This window comes from Lycorma delicatula, chromosome 9 (assembly GCF_047948215.1).
Source record: "Lycorma delicatula isolate Av1 chromosome 9, ASM4794821v1, whole genome shotgun sequence".
In the NCBI taxonomy this organism is placed as follows: domain Eukaryota; kingdom Metazoa; phylum Arthropoda; class Insecta; order Hemiptera; family Fulgoridae; genus Lycorma; species Lycorma delicatula.
In genome coordinates this window covers 91,408,634-91,429,766 of record NC_134463.1, presented here as the reverse complement: position 1 = coordinate 91,429,766, position 21,133 = coordinate 91,408,634, and the positions used below count along the sequence as shown (strand labels likewise).

General features: G+C 32.9%; 1 protein-coding gene across 1 annotated transcript; it reads right to left on the bottom strand.

Annotated features, from left to right (window-relative positions):
- Positions 1 to 260: 260 nt before the first annotated feature.
- On the bottom strand, positions 261 to 18,055 carry LOC142330708 (uncharacterized). The gene is made up of 5 exons (XM_075376153.1): positions 17,932 to 18,055; positions 8,646 to 8,728; positions 5,729 to 5,871; positions 4,874 to 4,935; positions 261 to 269 (listed from the first exon to the last, which is right to left on the bottom strand). Exons 1-5 carry the CDS (start codon positions 17,977 to 17,979, stop codon positions 261 to 263), a joined length of 345 nt encoding a protein of 114 aa, XP_075232268.1. The 5' UTR covers positions 17,980 to 18,055.
- Positions 18,056 to 21,133: the final 3,078 nt, after the last annotated feature.

The following is a 21,133-nucleotide window of genomic DNA, read 5'->3' as shown; positions in this document are numbered from 1 at the left end:
TACATAACCCATGAAAGCACATGTGCCTGACAACACAGTGTCAAAAAAAATAGGATCATGTTATTGAAATTTTTCTTTATATCTATTGTTATCACCTGCTGATTATCAGGTTCTTAATTCCCATTAAGTATCCAAAATAGTTTACTGAACTCTGGTATATACACTAAATAATTTGGATTATTTGGAAATAATTATAATAGGTGATTCACAATATATGGTTTCTTATAAATTTGTTTTTCAAATTGCATGAGAATGTACTTTTACAGGATCTGTGATAATAAAAAAGAATAGTGTAAAAAAAGCTCTAATACTTGTTAATAATGTTATTACAGTATTATTTATTTATTTTTTGTAAAACAGAAGTTCCAAGTGTGTAAGAAGGATGAATTGTGTTTATACAAGTGTTGGGACTGAATACTGTAAAATGGGACATGTCCATTTCACATGCAGAAAGCCAGTAACTGTAACCACATTTCATAAAATAATATCACTGAAAATTAAGTGGTATAGACAAATTTATTCAGTTTATTATAATACAATCTGATCCGCAGGCCAATTATACAAAGGGCACTAGAAATGTTTGACATTATGACTAATTTTTTATAATTTTTCAAAATAATTCCACCATATATATACACTTCTTCATTCTTTGAGACCAGTTAAAACAAATTCTGCTATAGTTTGTCAGAGATATGGGCATACTCATTGTCCCAAGCCCTTAGGAGCTTGAGAGAACAGCATAAAATCAATTTCAGTGCAGGCCAAAACTTGGAGTAAACTTTAAAATGTTATTGTGGTGAAGAAACCACGTGTCCATCCTTGAGTTTGGATGCAGCTTCTTGAGAGCTTTCAGAATATTAAGCAGACATTCCTTAGTGAATGTCTTCTGAGTTTCCAACACAACTCCCTCTAAATTCTTCCCTTGCACACTAAAAAAAAAGTACAGCCACCATTCTCTTACAAATCTGAATTTTCTAATAGTTGCCAGTCTCCTCATATTTGAACACCTGCTTTTTGTTCTGAGCCATGGTAAGAACATCATAATAGTACTGACAAGTTTTGTCAGCTGTTGCAATACTGTTCGCACGGAGATGCAGTTTTTTCAGCATATTATGGTACTATGAAACATGAACTATGAACATTACATCACTATGAAATGTGCCATCTGATCGTTGATCTAGTTTTTGCAATACCCAAAAGATACAAAGCTTTCTAACTTTAACCCAGATAAGGCTGAATTTTTTTTTTTTTTTAAAGTAATTTCTGTAGTTATTTCCAATAGTGTTAATATGTCATGCAAATTATAATTTTTCTTTTGTTCAACTGGTTTCCAAAATATTGCCCATCCTTCTAGAAGGATTGCAGCCTAATATACCAGCATGTATATTAAATAAATGAATATACACTATTTACGTTGTTTTGATACTTACAATATAATACAATGGATGTACATTAAATAAGTTTAAACTTTTTACACCCTGCAATATGAAATTTTGGCAAAAACTATAAAATACAGTACAATGGTGATAAAATAAAAATTTACATAAAATACTTTTAAATCTTTTTTAGTTTTGCATACTATGCAACGAGATTAGATTTTGTTTTGTTACAGTCTCAAATATGAAAATAGTAGTATTGCAATATGAAAATATTCTTAATATAAATTGTCCTTATTTTGTATGGTAACCCATGAAACATGACAAATGGAATGCCTACAATACACTTTATACGCTACACCTTTTCTTGCATAGCTGACATTGTAATGGTTTCTTTTTCCCTGTGTGGCCTTCTGAAAGTAAATCTGTCAGATAATGCTGAATTCCATCGAACCTAGACTCCACCTGTGACGTACAAGATGATCATCCCCTTTGAGACAATCCGTCGATTTGATTAGAGTATTGTAGTGCAACTTTTTGACGAAATGCTAGGTTGTCAATCTACCACCATCTTGCCTATATAACTGCCAGGAATTGTGTTCTCCAATATCAATAAGGTGTGCAATTATTGGAAAATGCCACTTCTTTCCCTTGATTGTAACTCAATAGAGAGAAATGTTTTGATTGGCTCTGTCGATGCCACCCATGTGTAAATTGTAATTATAGATTGATTACATGTGGCTGTAAAACTGAAATTTGCTTTTTCTTTTGCTGAGAGTAATGTACAACCTGATGATGTACAGTGTCAAAATTACTTGCCATACAAACCGTGATATCGTTCCGTACACTGGCAGAGCTGTTTGACCTGTGTAATGGTAATGGCAGTTAAAAGCTGCAGAAAAATTATTACCTGGCTGTAAGATAAATAGATGGAAGACAGTCACTATAGCTGAAATAAATACATTTTTGTAATGTTGCACATGTCAATCAATAGAAAGCTACAGCTATCTGATCATTGGTTCATAAATCCTGTGGTATCTTGTAATTATTTCCCTAATCTTTTGAGTAGAGACATATTTTTATTGATTATGGGTAATTTTATGATAACTACTTTTGTGTCTAAAGGTGAGCTGAGCCATGATCCTTTACATAAAATGTGTCCATTACTTGATGCTTTACAGAAACAATTTCAAAAAGCATACCTTCCCAAAAAGCCCAGCAAATGTGGCATCCAACTGTTTTATGATATCAGAGTCTACTAGTGGTTATATTTGGAATTTTGATGTGGACAAAGTAATACCATAGCTGATTTGACTAAAATTCTGCTCACCTCTGGCAAATAATGGACGCACTTAATACACAGATAGATTTTACACTAGCCCAGCATTAGGCTAAAAACTGGTTTACCATAACAGTAAAAAACTTAAAAGGCATACCACTTGCTGTGAAACAAAACACCAGGCTGTAGCGTGGACAAGTGTTTTGTAGGAAAGACAATATTATATTACGCTAGAAAGGTAAGCATGATGTGTTTTATGATTTCTACAAGACATAAGGCTGATATGCTTACATACAAAGAGAGATAATCAAACTTGCTTGTGTAATGAGCTATAATAAAAATAAGTTTGGGATCGATTTATCAGACCAGAGGATGTTATATGGGGCTTATGAACACAGGTCCATCAAGTGGTGGCAGAAACTGGCCTTCCATGTGATTCTCACGTTTTTAGTCAATTCTTGCATTTTGTATAACTGCGTAAATAAGAAAAAACGTAGTACAAGCTAGTTCATAAAGAATTTGTGCTTGGAACTTGGTGTGTCTGAAGAACAAAGTTGGCCAAGCACATCTGGAACTCAGCTGAGTAGACTTGCTACAGGAAAGCACTTTATAAAAAATTCCTGTAACTCCAGGAAAAAAAATGTCAAAGAATGTGCAAGGTATGCTCTAAAAAGGGGACAAAAGAATGTGGGAAGGCAACCAGAAAAGACACTTCATATCATTGCTGTGAATGGCTTTTATACCCTAGCACTCTTTATGTGTTAATGCCCAAGTACATCTATATTTGGTGGTAGGCCACAAGCCTGACTTTCTTGAGCATTTTTTTTGTACAGCAACAATGTTTCCTTAGTCACACACTTGTCTAGACAGTCAACCTGACCTTGAAGCATTCTCAAAGTTAAAGTTTCCTCTTTTTAAATTCTTTGTACCATCTAATTATTCTACGATAGGACAATCCTCAACCCAAAGTAGCATCATTTAATCCGCATGCAAAATTTCCTGGTATTCAGTTTTCAACTATGACAGTTCCACTAACGCAACTAAAAAGCAGATTACACTGATTAGAGGGACTATAGTGCAGTGTTTGGTTTATGTGGACCAAAACTTTTGAAAGTGAAAATTTTTTATTTTTATTTTTGTGTTATTTAATCTAGACTTTCTCAGACAAAAACTATTGTATTATTTTAGTATTCATTATTTTCTGAAAACAAATGATGTAAAACACTTTTTGATTTGTGGAAGAAAAATAATTTTTTGAATTTTTTTATAATTGCTTGCAAAACTCTTAAAAATGATTAGCGGCTGAAGGTAATATAGTCAAAAATTTTAGGGTTAATTATTTTTGGAGGCTCAGGAGGTTGTGCAATTACCTTTTTGGTTACAAATATTACTTGTAACATCACTCTAAATTGGAATTGTGCCTAAAGTTACTGTTTCTTCATTATGGCACATTGTGAGAAATAGAATTATGTAAAACCAGTTATTATTTTCGTCAGCTAACATACACTGTAAGTTTTTCCATCACTTTTATTGAAGAAATTTATAATAAACCACATGTAAATTACAAGAATATTGTGAATTCACACAAGGCTTATAAAAGACACCATTTAAGTAGTTATAGATTTAAAACATGTGGTAAGGTCTATACATTTCCGTAGATTGATATAAAATTTTAAGAAAACAAAATCATTCTTTATCCTTTCTTCATTCTTTATTATATTTTTAAGAATGCAGAACTGAAATTTAAGTATGGACATAAAGTAATATATTTAAATCATTAAGCATATACATATGTATATAAAGGAAGTATTTAAATCTCTGTTTATTTTAATTTCTTCATTTTTCTTAAGCATAAAATTCAGTAGTTTTAATCGACAAAATTAACACAAAGTACAAAACTAATAACAGACATAATTTTAATATCAGCATCATACACAAACAATAATATGTAATTTAAGATGTGACTATTTGACTAAAACCCAGTTGCCATGGAACAAAATGCTTGGGTCAAATTCATTATTCCTGAACCGTGAGTAGCAGTGTTTGTTTCAGTCTTACTCGGTCTCTGAGGAGAATTCATTAACATGTTTGATAAATTATCCATAATGTTTTGAGGTATATGTGTTATTTTATCTTTAGATCTCAATGCTGGTCTTTTTTTTAATTTTGACGATATTGCTTTATTTGATTTGATGGTTTGTGAAGTAATTTTTTTTACTTTTATTTTTTCATCATTTTCAGCAACTTCTTTTACATACACTGGCTGAGTCAAAGATAAACCTAACAACAAAAGAAAAAGAATTATATATTTAATATAAATAAAACTGATATAGATTATATATGTAATCTATACCAGTGTTGGGCATATTTCTGCTCTAACACTGAACCTGTTTCACAAATTTTTTTTATTTAACTTCTGAATATTGTTTTTCACTGGCGCTTACTTTCTAAATACCTCCATGAACTTTCACTGACAACAATATTAAATTTTGTCTCTAAATAAGTTTCCATCATGAATACACATGTGTTCTTCAACAGTTTACTGCATTTTAACAAACAACACGCGATTATACATTCTTCTTCAACAGTCTTTCAACACAGACTTGCAATATTGAAATGTATAGGTAATAAACAGTCCTCCCTGCTCTATATGTCTTCCACATTAAACTAATGAGTGATAGGACCTCTGTTAAATTGAACACTATTTATAACTAATGTTGATTTGATAATGAATTTTTGTATTTTGAAAACAATAATTGCTTGTGATTAAAATAACTGTAAATACAAAATTACACATCATTGCTTGTTAGGAATAATCAATAAAATTAATTTTTTAATAACTTAAAAATGTTAGCCTATTAAGAAGTACTTAATCTGGTTGGTGAAGGGATTATTGAATTTTAACTCCAGCTTGAAGGATGCTAAGAGTGCTTAATGTGGAATGCTAGTTTAAGATTATTATTTGTTGTCATATAGACCTTGTTTGTTCACTATAACCAAATAAACAGCTAGGGAAGTTCTTATTTCGACTAAAAATCCCATGTGAAATAAAATTATTTGTAACATTACTTACTTGAAATATTAGCTTGTATTTTTGAAAGACTTGACAAAAATTCTTGCTTTTGCTTTTCAAAAATTTGTATAGACTCCATAATTTTTTTAATTTCCAGTTCTAAAGAATGACTATTGCTTTCTAATTGTTCTAAGTTTACATTCCTGCGTGTAAAGGAAATTAGAAAATTAAAAAAAAAAACATGTTTATCTTATTTATGATTGTTCTAAACTAACTAAATATAAAATTAAATTGTATCACGGAAAAATATTTTAATTTTACAACCTAATCTTTACAAACTGTATTATTATATTAACTGTATGTTTTATGTTTTGTATCTGTTTTTTAAACAAAAAGACAAGTACAAATTTGCTCTTAAATGTAAAAAAATGTTTGTGGCCATTGTAAAAAATGTTTCACGACTTATGTATATTTTGCCATCCCATTTGAAATCTTATCACTTCGGCTATGCTTGACTACCCTCAAGAAGTATTTTTCTTGTTATTAGTCAAGCACTGTCTGCAATTCATTCTTAATTTTTTCTGTTATATCATAATATTGCCTTAGGTTAAATTTTATTTTAAACTACAAAGTATATAAACAACTTGAGTTTATCTCTTATCTTCACCTCCCCAAAACTTCTCCGATACAATAATCAATGTCATGATCATGATGTAATAGCCAGTCATTAAATAAATAAATCTTTATTCTTATCACAATATCAATTATTTTAGATAAGAATACATTATATAGATCATGTCAAATTATAAATATGCAAACAAGTTACATGATAAAAAATTAGATGTGCTTTAAAGTACATGAGATACAGACATGAAATAATGTTAAGGTAAATACATTAAATTTAAAAAATTCTACAAAATAAATTAATTCAGAAAATGCTACTGAAAATTATTTTGAGCACATATCTCTTTGCAAATTGAATAAGATACAATTAAAAATTAATGAAACAATATTGTTTCAAAAAAAGAAAATCTTTTAATTGCATTTTGAATAAATTTGTGGGAAGATTTTTCAAATGGTTTGGTGATTTATTAAGGCCATGCTGCAAAATAAAGTTGTTTTTTGTAACTTGAAATATTGTATATGAAAACAGTTCCGTTGTCTTGTATGGAAAGGTGGATATTATTTTTTTATGAATGTGCAAAGATTACACATAAAAAAATTCTGTTTTTTTTTTTATGGAGCTCCAAGAGATGACTTCATGTGAAAATATATCTAATAAATGGAAAAATTCTCTTCTATATATATATATTATTATTATTATGCTTTTACGGCCAACATGGGACCACTTAAGTCAATTTTAGTTGGATCTTTTCTGAGAAAAGCGTGTTATTTTGCTCTTCCGAGCTGCCCAGTATTTCTTCATCCGTTCAGATCTTGCTTTCTTTTCTTCATCCATAAACACCCTCTTCGTTGTATTTTGTCGTTTGTCTGTCTTTTGTTTAAATCTAATGCTTTTGTCTTTTAGCTTTGTACTATATATATATATACTAAAGGTAATCAAAATTAAATTTATATTAAATAATCTATATATACTATTATGTAAGGAGGAATAGTGTTTTTCTTTGTTTGGGATAAAAACTACCTGATCAATCGCAACCAAATGTTTACTGGCATAACTGAGAAGGTTTTTGATGTATTTCAACATGAAAAATTAAAAAAAAAACATATTTATGTAGTAGTGGAGATTTGCCAGTTGAAGCACAAACTTCAATGAATTGTGAACTGTCATTCACAGACATTTCTGTCACTATGTGAGCTGGGTTTTTTACTCTATGATTGTGATTAAACCAATAACTAGATTTTTTGAAATACCAAGTTTCAAGGGTTAAAAGTGATTTTAGAATTTTTTTGAACTGCTTTTTTTTAGTTTTTTGGTCACAAATGAAGAAATCAACCTTATTTCTGGTGTCTTCGTCAATAAACCAATTTCTAGATTTTTAAAATTCAACCTTGAAACTGGCAAGGTTGAAAAGTAAACAAAATTTTGAACGATGATTTTAATTTTGCCCAATCCTGACTGTAGTAAACAAGATTTTTAGTACATTTTGGCTGGTAAATACTCTTCAGATAAATATTTAAAAATTATTTTTGGGTTTTTTATTTTGATTTTTTTAATGGGTGTGGAGTTATATGGTGCTGTGGTTCAACCAACACAACCACTGCCATCATTACTGTATGTGTGACTAGCTGCAGCTGCCTCCGGTTACTTGACTAAAAAAACATAAAATAAAAAGATTGATCGCTACAGGAAACTCAAGTAACCATGTAGTGCAGATGAAGCTGCGACAGAAAGGTAGCTAGTATTTAATAAAGGTGATGACAAGCTTAGCATTTTATTAAGGCATTTTGTACCAAAACAGAATCAATTTGATGATCCCTCATGAACTTATCTAATAAAACACCCAGAAATGTCGCTTTGTGGACAAATAAAATACTATTGTTATAATTAATGGGAATTTTATTTTCACAGTCGCCAATCTTATCTCATTGTTATGAACATTGTTGTGTCAGCTTTTACAGCTGACAAAAAATATGTCTGATAATAAATTATTTATAGATTTTAAAACTAAACTGATATGGTTTCCATATATATTGTACTTTAGAAAACATGATGTTATACATATGTTTTCATTGCAGCAGTATTGGTATATACAATTTTAATTTAAATAAAATTTTTTTTTTATGACACAAAAGTAATGAAAAATACTGATGTTGCTATGATCAAAAATGTAGTTCTATGTGAGGACAATGTAAATTTATAACGATTTTTTTACATGCATAAAATGTACATAAAAAATTCAAATAAATAGAGAAATTGTAGACTAAAAATTTTTCAAGTATTAAGATAAGTTGTTCATAGTTTTAGAATTTACAAATTAATACATAATGTTAAAATAATATTTAAAAATTATACCTAATTTCTTGTTTCTTTATTTTTTTGAGTTTCTTTGTAGTCAATTGTTTTTTTGGTATTGTGCAACTGGATGTGCATGAACACTGAAAAAAATATTGTTATTTAAAATAAGTACAGTTACAAATCTGAAAATTAGCATTGTATTAACCTTGTAGTTTGCATTAATTAATATATATGACTGAAACTTCTTGTATAATCATGTTATGTTCCATACAAATGTACTGTCATTCTTGGACGATATTTATGTTACAATTAATTCAGATTTCATCAAAAAAAGCTTTTAACTAAACCAATATGTTCCAAAATTAAAACATGCTAACTTCTTACAAATTTATAACCTTGATAAATGTGTTAAATTTTCATCAATTACTAAATTTTGAAAGAACTGATTTTAGTTTTATTAATTCTATGTTTTACATGGTAACTATTCAGTTTTACTTTTCTGATATATTAGCTTTAGAGTTATGCTGCAACAAGCAAGTATGGTTATCAGTCAAAAAATAGGGTATGAGTTTCTTGCACTTTTCAACTTCCATGACCTAGGGACTCCAAAAAACAGAAAAAGTGGGGAGGGAAGTAATGTCGTATGTACATGTGTTGGCATGTTTGAAGCTTAATAACTTTTGATTAGATGAACTGATTTCAATAAAATGCTGTAAAGAGACGTGTATGGGGCAATTGCAAAAATATTGGGGTCAATTTTTTCAAAATTTTGCAAACACAACCCCACTTTATATTAAGCTAAGTACATGCATGTATTTAAAAAGTATATGCAACATTTTTAAAGAAAGGTTTTGCACCAAAATTTCTCCTTTCCCAAAACAAAAAACTACCTTTTTATTTATTGCAAATTTTTTAACCAAAATTTTTTTGTGCCTTCCTAGGTGTAATAGTAGTGCAAGTAACCTAAAAAAAAAACTTTAGGGGCAATGTTGTGGGTGTGGTAATGTATCAAAATTTAAAAATATTGATTTTTTAAAACCTTTTTATAATTTATTTTAACCTGTCAATCTTTCACTAAATAAGAATAAATAACCAATTCCAGAAAAGTATTACAACTTTGCTGTCAGCTTTTTTTAAAAGAGAAACATTAATAAATTCATTTTTATAACAATCTTTTACTTTTAACCATATCAGTGACCAGTAACATTAATTTCTTACTAAATATTCACTTTGGTTTTGCCCTCAAAAATAAATAATTTACATAATTTTCCCTCCCAACCTCTATGAACAAAAAAAAGTCATTCACTTTGTACAGATAATTATTGAAAAGTACTAACTTTAATTTTAAATTTAACTAAATCTTCATTTATTTTCTTTCAGTTAAAAGGGTTAAGCCTTCAAGGTATTGTATTATTTGTTCTCAGATGTATATAAGAATATTATTTTTTGCAGTTTATGAGTGATAAGTAGCTTGATAAAGCTTTAAACCAGAGAAAAAGGATGTTCATATTGTTGTCGAATTGCTCCGATGGTATTTGGCAACTTAGAACCTTGTGGAAGTTTTGAAAAGGGCTGTTTGAGGTTTTTGGAATGGTGACCCTGTGCAGAAAGTGGGCCAGAATATTAACAAATTTATGTCAGTCCAGACTAAATTAATAAGTTAATATTCTCGACTCCGTATCTTAGACTGAAGTCTAAGGTAAGTCTATGGTAAGTTGGAAGAAGACCAGGTAGAAACAAAATCTCTTTCAGCATGCTGGAAGGTAGAGGTAGATTTCTCCAGTGCTAAATAGGAGATAAAAAATATTTCCACCTTAAAGTTAAGAAAAACTTCAAATTTACCTAATATGACAATGGTTGCATGTGAAAAAAAGTTTCACATGTTTAGCATACGACAAGTCTCCTTACAATTCCAGCAACACTTTGGTCATCCCTTACTGAAAGAGTTGGTCATATAAAAAATTGTTTCAGACAAACATTTTAAGTAATATTTAGAGGACTAACGACCACTTTAAACCAATTCGATACTGTGCTTATTAAGGGAGGTATGTTTCTTCTTTATCTTCTAAACATTTTTTCCACCCTGTGGGCCAATTGATGATAAAAAACAAAGTTTCAGGATCTTATCCAAAGAATTGTACGAACTTTAAACGAATTCGATATTTTACTTAAGATATTTTGGGATTAGTTACTTTTAAGGAACAATTTGAAAGTAATTGGTTGCAAAATTGTGGCAAATATCGTTTACACAAGAAAGTGAAACATATATATATAAAACTGTGAGCTGACAGTGGTCTTGGGGTTTAGGGGATGTGAAACGCGAAGATATGTCAAAATTTTCCGGATGTTGAATTATGGTACCCATTAAAGTAGGTAGCTTTCTTATGAAATCTACCTAATAGTCTCTGGTTTTCATCGATGCCACTGAGAATTTATTTCCCCGAAGTTTGGGTCGAGAGGGAATTGCTCATTGGTGGACTAGAGTGTTTTCTTTGTTGAAACAGTCCGTGAACCGTTACAAGAGAGCTACTTAGAGGGTTTGATCTGTTGGATCTCGCTGTAGTTCATTATCAGGGTGAACAGGTACCTTTTCGATCGATTTCATATACTTATCCTGTGCGTTCAAAGTATTGTACAAAGTCTATGGAGCCACCATCACAGGCCAACGAGCTAACGAACTCGGGTCGTCTATCTTAAATATCAGTTGTTTTTTGTTGTCTATGAACTTGTTTGACAGTAAAACCCCCAGTGTGATGCAGCCTTCTCTTCTCTTTCATCAGTGAGTTTAGGCTGTTCCTCTGCTTTCGGGTGCTGCCAGTCCCCGGGTCTCTTTAGCTGTTTCCCAATAAGCCGTTCGCTTGGTGGCGGCGTTGGCTTGATTTCTTAATGCGAATAGCATTCGCAGCACACTCTTATCCCAGGTTACATGTTGGACATCCTACTCGAGTGCTATCCTCAGTGTAATTTTCACCTCATTACGACGCTCTGAAGGACTTGCCCGTAGTTCAGTGAGAAATGTTTCGTTGGGCGAGTGTGGATCTGCAGGCTAACTGGAAAGTTAGAGGTAAGTGGCGCATTGTTGAAAGATTTTTAAGGTTTAAGGCACTCCAAAGGACTGCAGAGGGTGTTTAATGTAGAATAGTAGCCTAGATGGTTAGGGACCCGTTTGGGTAATTTCTGTCAGAGTAGGCGTATTTGACAATTGTGCCCGGTTGTTGTATGGTATATTCGCGGGTTAATTGGTAATTTTAGTTATTTTTAGTATGGTGAGTAAAATTGTGATTTGCCAACAATTTTTGAGAGTATGTAATATTAATGTTTTGTTAAAAGCTGAATTTGTAAATTTTTGTTGGTTATCAGTATTTTGATTCGGTTTACGCGAGTTTGTAAAGTATCTTTTGTTAGTTGGATTTAACACCGATGAAAATGTCTTTCAAGGCAAGTTCCGTTTCTAGATACGAACCCATTAATCAACCGCCACATGTTTCCAACAAGTTGTAGGTTTCCGAGGTCTCTGATTGTCTGATGGAGGGGTTTGGCTTCGTTTGTAGCGGGTGCTTGTGCGACATAGCCGGATGTTCTGTCAAACCTCCTTCGTAAGGCCCTGCCAATCGTAGTATTGACGGATTCTCGCCAGATCTCTTCTGCTGCGGGGTGACCGGCTTCAGGAGCGTTGTGGTAGTGTTGTATGTCAGCCGAGCGGTTGTCGGGGGGAGACGTACTCCCACTGTTCGGGGTCCGCCCTAGTGCTACGTCTTGCTATAAAGAAGAAGAATGGCATGACTCGGACCTGGTATCGGCTGCCATCTGGAACCGAAAGGGCTGTAAATCGTTTAGCTGATTCCTCCAGTGGTATCTGCTAATAGCTACTTTTAAAATCGATTGTCGAGAAAATACGAACGCTTCCCAGGTTTTTAATAGTTTCATAGATCAGTGGCAGTGGTAAATTCACATCTTGAGTGAACGCTTCCCAGGTTTTTAATAGTTTCATAGATCAGTGGCAGTGGTAAATTCACATCTTGAGTGACGTCATTCAGTCGCCAAAAATCTACTCAAAAACGTGGTGAGGAGTTCTTCTTAACAATGACCACCAGAAAGTTACAGACGACGACGATTGCTCTATCACTTTCTGCCTCAGCATCTCTTCCACTTGTTTTTTTATAATCCGTTTCTTTTCTTCGCTGTACCGGCTCATCGGTAAGCGAACCGGCCGGCTTCCTTCCCGAAGTCGGATCTCGTGTTTTGCTGTCCGAGTCGGTTGCAAGGGAGTACTGGAAAATATTCCCTAGTGTCTCAAACCTCGTCTCCGGTCTTGTCTTCACCTCAGAGGTGCCGTACTTTTCAGTGCCGACCAGTCCAGTTTCGATGCTGCAGGTTTGGGTCGGTGGTGTCAAAAAACGGTTTTGTGGTTTTCCCTGCCAAGATAGAGGCAGCCATGGCAGTTTCCAGCATGGTTTATTGCTCCTTCAGCCAGTCGTGTCCTAAGATAATTTCTTCCCGCCCGAAGTCCCGGGACTAGCAGAAGCGTGGTGGGAATTTTCGTGTTACCGCAGAGGAGCTCTGTTTGCATCACTCCCGTGGTACGGCAGGAAGTAGAATTCAATGCCAGATTTATCTTGATATCTGTGTTGGAATTGATTTGTGACGGTAGCAGCTCTGCTCTTCCAATGTAGAATTTATGACTGCCTTCGTAAGTTGTCCTGCTATTCCGACGGCTTTCGTGAGTATTCAACTTCATTTTAGTTTGATCTTCTGCTCGTCCGCTTAAACGGTGATGTAACAAGTCGTTATATAATGGATGATTGCCGCTCGCAGCGAAAGTCGAAAATACAGAATGCACCTTTGCAGTAGTCTGTGGGTGGTTATATTGATGCCAAAATCGGTCGATGAACTCGGGCTAATCAAGTTGTACGTCTTTGTATTGTGTCGCCCAGGAGAGAGCATCTCCTTTCAACTACCCTTCTGGATGAGAGGGGTATTATCCTGTTATGGATGTATAGATAGCAACCTGGGCGGCTAGAAACCCGCGTGGTTGCTTATTTTGCCGAGATCGGCGTTTTGACGTCGAGTCCCGGATAGCTGACATTCATTGTTAGCATGAGAATGGATGTGTGGAGAACTCTATGATGAAGTTGTGATGTGGGAGGGTGTAGGCATTGACCTCACTCCCGAAAACAGACCAAAGCAGCGAGAGATGGGGTATGTTTTCATTAGAATCTTATTAAATTTGTGACTTTGATTTTTTAGTAAATCAAGAGGACTTTGATAAATTGAATTGTAGGAAAAATATTGTTGTTGTGCAATCAACATCTGTTTTGTCAGTATGAGATAAGTATTTTTGGTGTTTAGTAAATAATAGTGTTTGTGGGGTTCAGTATATTTCTCAGATTCCTACAGGCTTCAGTTTCGAACAAGATGGTTCTCCACAACACTTTTCCCAGATCGGTAAGATAAGGTCAAAGGTAAAGTATATACAAAATGGATGGGTTGCTGTGCATGAAAACCAGGAAAATTATACTGATTGAAGAGTACCGGATTGTAAAACATTTGATACTTTGGAGAGGCGTCGAGAAACAGTTATGCTTAAACCATTAAACCACGATTTGATGCTAGTCGTGAATGTTTTGTGAGAAATGCCAACGCTGAAGATGCAATATTAAATGTTGTACAAGTATCTGCCACCTCAAGCATAGAAGGTTCTCACATCGCTTTCATGTTTCAATCCCAAAGTTGCGGGAGCAACAATTATATCAATTCCATACAACATGTGTACAAGAGCTGTTACCGCATGATTTTCATAAACAGATGAAATTCTGTCGATGGTTGATTGGAAAATGTGAACATCATCCTGATTTATTAAGTAATATTCGAATTACTGATGAATCCTGCTTTATAGGAAATGGCATTGTAAATTATTGATCATTCTTATGCAGAAGAAAATTTCCGTGAGACTTAATTTTTTCTTTCTTTTCCTATTCAGAGGATGGGTGGTATGTCTCCATCTATGAATCATGAGACCTTGCCGACGGTGAGGTGGCTTGAGTGCTCAGATACAGCTAATGTTCAGCTAATCATCAGAGAGGTATCTGTTGAGAGCCAGACTAAGGAATGATTCCTGAAAGATGGCAGCAGCTCTTTCAGTAGTTGGACAGGAGGACTTAAATGGTGGTGTCAATATCACTCAATATTTTGAGTACTGCACAGCTGAAAACAATGCAAAACTACAGCTGCTTTTTTCCAAGAAATGTAACTCTCTGCATTTTCATAACAAAGATGGAGGCGCCTTCGTTGGTAAAATATTCTGGAGGTAAACTAGTCCACCGTTCGGATCTATCTCCAGGTAGGGACTACTGAGGAAGGGGTCACCAGAAAATTAAAAAATAACATTCTACGATCTGGAGCGTGAAATGTTAGAAGTCTAAAAAAAGTTGGTAGGTTACAAAATTTAAAGAAGGAAATGGATAGAGTAAATGTAGATGTCGTAGGAATTAACAAGATTCAGTGGGAACAGAAAAACGACTTTTGGTCAGGTGATTTTAGAATAATTAACACAGCGTCAAATAAAGGGGAGCCTGGAGTAGATTTTGTAATGAACAAGAAGTTAGGGAAGAGAGTAGAGTATTTCAAAATGCATAGTGACAAAATCATTGTAAGGATAAAATCAAAACCTAAGCCGACAACAATTGTTAATGTCTATATGCCTACAAGTGCCCATGATGATGATGAGATAGAGTATGTATACGAAGAAATTGACAACGCAATTAAACACATGAAAGGGGATGAAAATTGAATAATAGTTGGAGATTGTAATGCAAACATTGGAAAAGGTAAGAAAGGAAATATTGTGGGTGAATCGGGCTGGGCAAAAGGAATGAAAGAGAGGACCGACTTATTGAGTTTTGTATGAAGAATAATTTAGTAATTACCAACACCCGGTTTAAAAATCATAATAGATGTATATACACATGGAAAAAGTTGGGGCTAGTGCAAGATGTCAGATAAATTATATCATGGTTAAGCAAAGATTTAGTAATTAATTTGTCAACTGCAAAACATACCCTGGAGCAGACATTGATAGCGACCGTAATTTAGTGAGAATGAAATGTAGATTGGGGTTTAAAAACCTGAAGAAAAGGTGACAGATGAATTGGTGGAATTCAGAGAAGTTTGAGGAAGAGGAGGTGAAGAAGATTTTTGAGGAGGACATCGCAAGAGGTCTGAGTAAAACAGATAAGGTAGAAAATGTAGAAGAAGAATGGGTGAATGTTAAAAAGGAAATTCTTAAATCAGCAAAAGAAAACTTAGGCGGAACAAAGAGAACTGGTAGAAAACCTTGGATGTCAGAGGATATATTGCAGGTGATGGGTGAAAGTAGAAAATATAAGAATGCTATTAATGAAGAAAATAAAAGGAACTATCGACAATTAAAAAATATTATAATCAGGAAGTGCAAATTAGCGAAAGAAGAGTGGATTAAAGAAAAGTGTTCAGAAGTGGAAAGAGAAATGATCATTGGTAAAATGAGCATACAGGAAAGGTCAGGAACATTTTGTGGTGCATAAATTAAAATTCAATAATGTTAAACAAAGATGGTACACCGATTTATAATACGAAAGGAGAGGTCGAAGGTGGGTGGAATATATTGAAGAGTTATACGGAGGAAATGAATTAGAAAATGGTGTTATACAGGAAGAGGAGGAAGTTGAAGAGGATGAAATGGGAGAAACAATACTGAGATTTTAATTTAAGAGAGCATTAATTGTTTTGATAGGCAGAAAGGCTCCTGGCATAGACAGAATACCTGCAGAATTACTACGAAGTGCAAGTGAGGAAGCGAAAGATAAGTGCAAACATAAGTGCCGATAATTATATTATGGTGACTAATGTTATAATTAATTTTTAAACTCTACCCAAATATCCTTTATAAAACTACAAACAGAGAATGTTAAAAATCAGATGGGTGGATAAAGTGAGAAATGAAGAGGTGTTGGGGCAAATTGATGAAGAAAGAAGCATATGGGAAAATATAGTTAAAAGAAGAGACAGACTTTTAGGCCACATGTTAAGGCATCCTGGAATAGTTGCTTTAATATGGGAGGGACATGTAGAAGGGAAAAATTGTGCATGCAACGTTTGGAATATGTAAAACAAATTGTTAGGGCTATAGGATGTAGGATGTAGGGGGTATACCGAAATAAAACTACTAGCACTAGATAGGAAATCTTGGAGAGCTGTATCAAACCAGTCAAATGAATGAAGACAAAAAAAAGGATGGTATGTATGAATGTAAATGAAGTGTAGTCTTGTACATTCTCATGTCGACCATTTCTGAGATGTGTCGGTTGTTTAAAACCTATTCACCGAAGAACACCGATATCCACGATCTATTATTCACATCCATATAAAATTAACTGCCTTTACTAAGATTTGGATCTTAGAACTCTCGACTTTGAAATCAGCTGATTTACGATGATGAGTTCACCACTAGACCAACCCGGTGGGTTTAGAACTTTCCTGCTACAAGTCATTTCCAACGCACTTTATCGTTTACTATGTGGTGTGTCTTCTTGGTGATAATCTCATAGGCCCTCTTTTCTTACCACCAAGGCTCGATGAAGAGCGATAATTGAATTTTTTGCAAACAAATCTGATGGAACTGTTGGAAGATATTCCACTTGCAAAGAGAGTGCAGATATGGTTTTTCAATGATGGCGCACCTGCTCACTATTGTAGTGATACGATGAATCATTTAAATAACACATTAGTAAGTAATGGATTGGTCAAAATGGACCAGTAAAATTTCCACCTTATCTCACGCCAGCGGGCTTTATCTGCGGTTGGATTCATTCTTCGTTTTCATTTTTGCGGTCATTAGTCTTTTCGGCTCGTATCGGCAGATAAGTAGAATTGAGATATAGAATAATAGAAGTTGGAGCTATTATTAGGAATAAAAATGACGGTATTGGACTTACCCGGTTATTATGGATTCGCTGAGCTGAACTATGCATTGAACAGTGTGGCAGCCACATTGAGCAACTGCTTGGAAGAATGTTTGCAGTTTTATCAAGCAACCAATTTTAATATTTAATAATTGTTTGAAACCAAAAAGTATGCGATTTTTGTTAAACCTATTTTGTACTAATTTTTTTCTGTTGATAAGTTTTCTGGTTTTCATTTACAAACATTAGTGAAAATTGTTCTGTTTAAAATTCTATTTCTTTTCCGATCCGCTTTAAGATAATTTTTGTAATCACAGATAAACATAAAATTATAAATTATAATTAAAAAATTATAAAATAAGCATTAATGAATAAAAAACGAAGAAAAACACCTTAAGACTTACAACTGGATGAGCCAGAAATGGGAAATATGGTAAGTCAGGCTGAGTCATATTTTTCCGGCGACATTCAGTCAATCTATCGATGTGAGATCTTACTGATTGCTCTATAGAATGTTTTAAACGCAAATCACGTGCTTTTGACAAATGTGAAAGTATTTTTTGTCTATTCCGCAGGTGTTTTTTTCTTTTATTGGATTTACATGGTTTGTTTGTTGGATAAATAGCTGTGTAACTCCTTCTTGAAGTATATACTCCTGGTGATGGAAAGGGTGAAAAATATTTCTGTTTACTTCTTTTCAAAGGCATAATTTATTTAGTTTTTGATATCACTTCACCATCTATAACAAATTAAACTTTGATTTATTTAGAAATAATTACTTTTTTACACAAAATAATCTCAATTGATATTAACATAAAAAATAGTTAAATTTTTGGTGGCTACAAAACAAATAATATTTTATTTATATCAATACATTTGATCAACACTTAAACGAAAGGATTAAGGAGAAACAATGCAAAAATCTTGATCACAAAGTACAAAATTATTATTTTTTCCTATGTGTACGTTACAATCTGTTCAACTGGTGAACAATACGCAACTCCTTCACAGCCCAATCTGATGAGGATGATATATGTATAAAAGAAAACGAGATGTAATCTCGTATAGATTCAGGCCAATACATTCCTGAGACGTGAGGTTAATTGAACCCCAACCACCTAAACCTGGATATTGTGGTTGAATGGTTAATGGACACGGACACCAAGTTTCAAGATTTTCGGTTGTGGATTACAAAAGTTAAAAAGGTTTTTTCGAAGATAGTTCATTTTGAGTGCTAGTGAAAATTTAAACATAATTAGTGTTGGGATAGTGAAGAATTTATGGGAGCGGATGATTACTGGTGTTACTGGTTACATCCAAGAATACATTTATAGTATCCTGAGATAGCTGGTGTATATGTGTGATTAGTTATAATTTTTTTTAAATTATTTCGGATTATCAAAAAGTCTTGTTAGAATATTAAATTTGTTTGTGAAAACCTTTATCATTAGAAAATTAAATTTTAATTTTTTTTTTTTTTTTAAAAAGATGCTTGTGAAAAGGTCACTCTATTTCTCTTTTTGGAGATAAGTTGTTTTTCTTATCTTACCCTACAAAAGTAGTAGGGAAAAGGAAGTGTGGTGCCAGTCTTAGGAATTTGTACTTTTTTCCTGTTTAGCCTCTGGGAATCACAGTCAGGTATTACTTCAGAGAATGATATGTATAAGAGTAAGTGAAGTGTAGTCTTGCACAGTCTCAGGTTGACCATTTCTTAGATGTGTGGTTAATTGAAACCCAACCACCAAAGAATCCATGATCTAGTATTCAAATCCATAGAAAAGTAACTGCATTTACTAGGATTTGAACTCTTGACTTTAAAATCAGCTGATTTGTGAAGATGCATTCATCACAAGACGAACCAGGTGGGTTTAGGAGTTTGTGGTGCAATTACTATATTTATAGACAATTATTCACTTTGATTTGGTATGCCCAGACTGTTAATGTCTAGTTAATATTTATTTCTTTATAAAAAATAATACCATATTCCAAAAATTTCCTAACACCTAAATGTTTTATATATTATTGAAACATAATTAACAGAAAGAAGAGTTGCAGGTATATGCAGTCTGTACAATCAGACCACTATAATGAAAGCAGAAGAAAATCATGTCCATGAATTCTAATGAGTGAAACAAGGGCACATCAATCCTCACTGCTCAGTTTAATTTGTGTACATATATATAGTCTTTCACTCATTTGTATTTGAAGACATGATTTTCTTCTCCCATTGTCATCACAGTGACCCAATTTTTTATAGAGTATCATAACTCTCTCTCTTTATATATTTCATTGTAGTACACATTTTCAAATTCTACAAGATCTATGATATGTCACATACAAGACAGGTAATGTGCTTTTTCTTAAATATATAAACATTAATTAAAAATAAAATACGTGGCTGCATTTACTTACATATTCAAATATGAGCAGCCACGCATCCAAAGAAAGGTAAATAAGTTACTAAAAAAAAAAAAAATACTTACAAATTTAAAAAATCAGTTTTTTCTAAAAAAAATGTGGTTACATAGTGTAAGAAAAGTAATTATAAATTACTTTAATTTGTTGCTTAGAAATAAAATGTTATAAATCTTTTTATTATTAAATCTAATATAGGGTACAAATTTAATGTATACTCATTAGGGAAGGTACTGTTTGACATGGTTGGTATTAATTTTTTTTATTACAAGCTATTTTACATAAGAAAATTGTTCTGAATGGAATATTGATCACTTCCTTCCAACCCCCCAAAGCACATATCACTGATGGCTGATGGTCATAGTTGAATAAAGACATATAAAGCAGAGAAAAACAAAACTTTATGATATCTTTCGTTAATCATTATTAATGGTTACCTAGGTTCTGACAAGTAGAAATTTATATCTTGAATATAGGAGACAAACTATTTAAAGGAAAAATTTGAGAGCAAATATAGTTAATTACCTCACTTGACATTTTCTTTCTTCACCCTTCCTTGCATAAATGCCATAAAAATTGTTATGACTGTTAGTTATTCTGGTTCCATTCGCATCACCTAATCTTCTGGTAACCATTAGGGCAGCAGCTTAATCATTCTCTTACTCCCTAAAAATGTTTCGAGTTCTCCAAACATATCTATTAACATCCAGTCTTTTAATTTGGTTCCATTCTAAATTCTTCTGCATTACTATTCTTTACACCGTTTCTCGTAATTTTCTCTTAGTCATCCGTTTGCTCTGTTTTTCTAGATTCCTGCCTTTCCTATCTTCTTGTTCTCTATTCGTGTATTTTAAAAATATTTGATGGTGCCTGCCCAATTATTTTTCTTATCAGTACAATCTTTAAAATCTTAAAAAAGTAATAAATAGCTACCAATATAATTATTATTAAGATTAAATTTGGCTGTTTTACTCCAGGAGTACTCTTTCCAAATAGCAAAGAAAAGCGAAAAAAATAAAAATTTTTTCTGTTGCACTGACAGAAGCAGTCTGCTTTGGTAAAATATTCTTTTTTTAAAAGACCTGCATATTTAATTATTATCAACCTTTATATTTTGGACAATTCAGGACATCAGACAGGTGTCAAACTTATATGAAGTTGGGCATTTCAGACAGATCAGTAAAAAATGCT